This window comes from Hypomesus transpacificus, unplaced genomic scaffold (assembly GCF_021917145.1).
Source record: "Hypomesus transpacificus isolate Combined female unplaced genomic scaffold, fHypTra1 scaffold_111, whole genome shotgun sequence".
NCBI classification, from domain to species: domain Eukaryota; kingdom Metazoa; phylum Chordata; class Actinopteri; order Osmeriformes; family Osmeridae; genus Hypomesus; species Hypomesus transpacificus.
Window position 1 is genome coordinate 737,680 of NW_025813699.1, and position 5,192 is coordinate 742,871.

General features: G+C 47.6%; 1 protein-coding gene across 2 annotated transcripts; it reads left to right on the forward strand.

Annotated features, from left to right (window-relative positions):
- The first annotated feature begins 921 nt into the window (after nt 1–921).
- Nucleotides 922–2,860, forward strand: LOC124487959 (E3 ubiquitin-protein ligase Mdm2-like). Of its 2 annotated transcripts, XR_006958568.1 has the most exons (5): nt 922–996; nt 1,396–1,529; nt 1,764–1,813; nt 2,157–2,242; nt 2,404–2,860. XR_006958568.1 is itself a non-coding variant. In XM_047050376.1 (4 exons), the coding sequence occupies exons 1-4, from the start codon at nt 1,384–1,386 to the stop codon at nt 2,596–2,598; spliced, it is 477 nt and encodes a 158-aa protein (XP_046906332.1). In that variant the 5' UTR covers nt 1,357–1,383; the 3' UTR covers nt 2,599–2,860. The 2 variants fall into 2 exon arrangements, 1 of the variants encoding a protein (XP_046906332.1); XM_047050376.1 differs by lacking the exon at nt 922–996 and having other exon boundaries at nt 1,357–1,529.
- Nucleotides 2,861–5,192: the final 2,332 nt, after the last annotated feature.

A 5,192-nucleotide genomic window follows, 5' to 3' on the forward strand; every position in this document is an offset into this window, starting at 1 on the left:
TAACCTGATTTTCTCATTTAATTGAACATGTTTCAATATGTTTGCCATGTGTAGTCGTGACGTCTATTCTCATTTAATTGAACATGTTTCAACGTGTTTGCCATGTGTAGTCGTGACGTCTTTCCATTTCCATTAGAAGCGCCAGTTCAGGTAACGGTGAGTGAGGCCGCGCGCACTGTAATTTGTCCGATAACAACAAATCTATGTACTTTGTGTCATTGCAATTTGCAATTTCATTTGTGACATTTGTAAAGTAGGGTTTTATTCTAGCTATATGTCATGTTAACTATTAATACGGTGTTGGCTATAGGCTAACCACACGACGCGTTTAAACTTTGCCAAAACTGTACCGTGCATTAGCCTACTGTGTAGCTAATTGAGACGCCACCGTAGCACTGTGGTAGCTAATATCACATTTGTAGTAAACATGCCAGGCAGAGTTGGTCTGAAATGTGGTTACTTTGCGATGTAGCTAGTGAACACGGCGTTGCCTACCATAACCATAACAATATTCTGGTTATCAGTTGTTCAAAGGTCTTGAAGGCTGGTCCTCAGGGACCCCCTGTCCTGCATATTTTAGATGTTGACCCTGCTCCAGCACACCTGATTCAAATGAATGGGTCGTTATCTGGTAATGCCTGTTACCATTCATTTGAATCACGTGTGTTGGGGCAGGGTTGGGGCAGGGTCAACATCTGAAACGTGCAGGACAGGGGGTCCCTGAGGACCAGGGTTGAAGACCTCGGAGTTGATGTATTAATCTGTGTCTTTGCTACAGATAGGCACGTCAACATGACCGGTTCCAGCCACAATCTTACCGTTGTAAGCAGCCCAGCCCCAGCACACAAACCCCTGCTCCCCCCTCTTTAAATACCAGAGCATGATCTAATGTTTTCTCTTTATTTTCTTATTTCTTCTCAAGTGAGACCGACAGGCGCACTTGGCTGCCTTCTGAAGCACGCGGGTGCAAATAAGAATGTGTACACCAGGAAGGAGGTAGATATTGTATCTTTTTTCATGTGTCACAAGTAAAGGTACAGGTGTTGGAATTATTTAGTTGTCCCTGCTCCTCTTTGATAGTTTCCCAGCAGCGTGTCCAAACAAATGACAAACATTTGGTCCTCACTCCAGCCTTTGCGCTGAAGTTTAGGGCAGTGGTTCTCAATCCTGGTCCTCGGGACCCCCTGCCCTGCATGTTTTAGACGTTTCCCTCCTCAAACACACCCGATTCAAATTAATGGCTCGTTATCAGGCCCATTTATTTGAATCAGGTGTGTTGGAGCAGGAAAATATATCTAAAACATGCAGGGCAGGGGGTCCCGAGGACCAGGGTTGAGAACCACTGGTTTAGGGCAACAGGGTTCTGGCCGGCTCTGACCGTGTATGTCCCCGCAGGTGATCTTCTACCTGGGCCAGTACATCTTTCAGAAAAAGCTGTACGACCAGAAGCAGCAGCACATTGTCAACTTAGTCGGTGATCCTCTGGGGGCCGTGCTGGGGATCGACACGTTCTCTGTGAAGGAGCCACTGTAAGGAACACACATTGCTCTCACACTAACACACAGACGTACACACACACACACACGCACGCACACGTTTCAAGGGATTTCCATGGAGAGGAAGCAGTTGCCTAATGCCCTAATGGAAGTGTGTGTTATTTATTTTGAAATGTGTGTAGACCACGTGGCAGACAGCTAGCATCAGTGTTGTAACCCCAGGTGTGTGTGTGTGTGTGTGTGTGTGTGTGTGTGTGTGTGTCCAAGACGTTTCCTCTCCAGGCTGAGCCAAAATCTTGTTCCTGTGTTAAACCCAGGTAAGCGGTATAGGATGAGATTCACTGGAATGCAGTGCCAGAGATGCCCATCTCAGAAAGTGTATCGAGCAGGATCTGGTGGTTGACCGTGTCGAATGCTGCAGATAGGTACAGCAAAATGGTCACGGATGACCTTGAAGCAGCTCTGGCAGACTGGAGGGAATAGTGACTGACAGGAGGTGGGGCGATGAGAAAGGATGAGGTCATGAGGTCAGAGATCTCGGACAGAGGAGAGAAAGAGTTTAGACATGTAGTTGGGTCAGTCCTAGAGGAGGGATTGTGAGTAGGAAAAATGGGTTCAGGGAACTGACTGCTAACATCAACTACTTTCTTCTCAACAAAGGAGGGGAATCCACCGGTCATTGGAGAGGAAGGGGGCCAGGTTCGGCCAAAGAGGAAGAGGAGGAAGGGTGCGTCCACGGCACCACTGTGAGTCCTGACCTTTTAACCCCAGAGCCTTGCATCCATGGATACATGTTGACATCTCGGTACACAGTTTGTAAGTCACTTTGGAGAATGTGTGTTACGTATAGAAAATCTGCATATCAATATGTGTGGGTGTGGGTGTGGGTGTGTGTGTGTGTCTGCAGGCCGACCTACCCGCCAGCTTACTGGACCCTTGCTTCATGTGTCAGAGCCGTCCCAAGAACGGATGCATCGTGCACGGGGCCACCATCCACCTCATTTCCTGCTATCGATGCGCTCGCAAGCTGCAGAGGGGCAACAAGCAGTGTCCAGTCTGCAGGGAGCCTATGGAGGCTGTGCTGCTCCTGATTGTCTCGTAGTGCCATGTTAGTGTCTAATAAATATAAATATATGAACCTTGTCCTATTTGTATGTTACTTCTTGTTCATCACTTACCTTGTGTGTTACTTACCTGCGTTGGCGTTCATAGTTTCAGGACATCCCAACAGGTAACAACGATGACAAGGGCTCCTGGTCCTTTTTTAAATGTGGTTCCTGTTGATTTTCTTCTGCATTCCAACCTAGAGAACCAAAGATTAGATTAGATTCAACTTTATTGTCCTTACACAAGTACAGGTACAAGGCAACGAATTAAGCAATAAGCCCCAAGAGGCCGTGGTTTACGCTGATTTTAGAACAGGTAAGGGGGTTTTCAGCACTCCCCTTACCTGTTCCAAAATCAGCGTAAACCGCGGACTCGCGGGGCTTATTGCTTTTCTAAAACTGTTACTACAAATATTTGATATGGATTCATCAATAAAAGCAATTCGAAACAAAATAGTTTAATAATAAACCGTCATTTTAGGTCTAGCCAGAAGTAAGTGCAAGATATACAGTGTAGTGCAATAAAGTATGGACAGGAGCTATCCTTAAATATATGAACCTTGTCCTATGTGTATGTTACTTCTTGTACATCACTTACCTTGTGTGTTACTTACCTGCGTTGGCGTTCATAGTTTCAGGACATCCCAACAGGTAACAACAATGACAAGGGCTCCTGGTCCTTTTTTAAATGTGGTTCCTGTTGATTTTCTTCTGCATTCCAACCTAGGGTTAGCAACCCTGAGCAAGGAAAGTCTAAAATGTGCAGGACAGGGGGGCCCTGAGGACCATGGTTTAGCACTCATGACCTAACCATTTGATTCTCTAACTTAGTCATTACAGAGCAATTGGTCCGTTATAAAATGTTTCCCCTCCGCCGGTACCTGATTTTAATGTTTGTTTGGTAAGGTGGTAGGGAGAAGCCCTACAAGGGTTTTAAAGATGAAAAGCCATGGGTTGGGTTGCTCGCAGAAGGACAGGGTTTTCAAACTACAAGTCCTGAGAATGGTGAGAAGGCTGATGACGAACGAGTAAGAGGGCCTGCATTGGGTTTTATTGGATGGGAATACCAGGTCAATGGTACCCCGTGGCACAAAGCAAAAATGCTTGTCAAAATAAAGTACCAATAAGTAGAGGTATTGGAAGACAATCACTGGGGTTAAGGAAAGATCTTACAAAGGCCTTATTGTAAGAAGACCATGGCAGACCAATGGTCCTGATGGACCGTAGCCTTCTGCCAGAGGCCAGTGACTGAAACAGGGAGTGTCCAGGGTGGGAGGAGTCAGCCACAATCTTCCTCGCTTGCCTCAGGGTCCTCGAGGCGTGCAGGTCCGAGGGAAGGTAGATTGGCTGCAATCACCTTCTCCGCAGTGCGGCTGCTAAGCTGCAGCCTGCTCTTGTCCTTACCTGTGGCAGCAGCATACCGAATGGTGATGGAGGTGGTGAGGATGGACTCAACGATTGCTATGTAGAAGTGCACAATCATAGTCTTTGGCAGGTTGAATTTCTTCAGCTGACACAGGAAGTACATCCTCTCTTGTGCTTTCTTGGTGAGGGAGCTAATGTTCAGTTCCCACTTGAGGTCCTGGGAGAGGATAGTGCCCAGGAAGCGGAATGACTCGTGTTGACTGGGGAGTCACACAGGGTGATAGGGGTGAGTGGGGCTGTGTTCTTCCTGAAGTCCACAACCATCTCCGCTGTCTTGAGTGCATTGAGCTCTAGGTTGTCCTAGCTGCACCAGGTTGTCCGCTTCCCATCTATAATAAGATTTGTGTCCACGAGAGATGAGCCCAATGAGGGTGGTGTCGTCCCCAAACTTCAGGAGCTTGACTGCAAATGACTGGAGGTGCAGCTGTTGGCGTACAGGGAGAAGAGCAGAGGAGAAAGGATGCAGCCCTGAGGAGATCCGGTGCTGATGGACCGGGAGTCAGAGACTTGCGTTCCCAGCTTAACGCACTGCTTCCTGTCAGACAGGAAGCCTGTGATCCACCTGCAGGTGGAGTCGGGCACGTTCAGCTGGGAGAGCTTGTCCTGGAGCAGGGTGGGGATGATGGTGTTGAAGGCAGAGCTGAAGTCCACAAGCAGGATCCTGGCGTAGGATGCTGGGCAGTCCAGATGCTGTAGGGTGAAGTGGAGGGCCATGTTAACGGCATCATCCACCGACCTGTTGGCTCTGTAGGCAAACTGCAGTGGGTCCAGGAAGGGGTCTGTGATGGATTTGAGGTGTGCCAGCACAAGGCGCTCAAAAGACTTCATGACCACAGAGGTCAGGGCGACGGGTCTGTAGTCATTAAGTCCTGTTGGCCTTGGTTTTTTGGGCACAGGGATGATGGTGGAGGACTTGAGACAAGCTGGCACATGCCATGTCTCCAGGGAAGTGTTAAAGATGTTTGTAAACACAGGAGACAGCTGGTCAGCGCCATCCCATGGCTCAAATCAGCACATAACGAAACAGATTCCTTGGTTCCATAAGTTCCTCCTGCGAATTTACATAACCTACCAGAATTTACAATCTGTTTCTTTGTTTCCTTATTTAAACAAAATCAACTGTTAATCTTGTTTCTTTCACTTCACAAAAGCTGTTCTTTCTTTT

Coding starts and splice junctions, on each gene's coding strand:
- LOC124487959 (XM_047050376.1), top strand. CDS start 1,384: ATGTCCCCGCAGGTGATCTTCTACCTGGGCCAGTACATCTTTCAGAAA. Junction 1,530..1,763: donor TTCTCTGTGAAGGAGCCACT/GTAAGGAACACA, acceptor TGTGTGTCCAAG/ACGTTTCCTCTCCAGGCTGA. Junction 1,814..2,156: donor TGTTCCTGTGTTAAACCCAG/GTAAGCGGTATA, acceptor TTCTCAACAAAG/GAGGGGAATCCACCGGTCAT.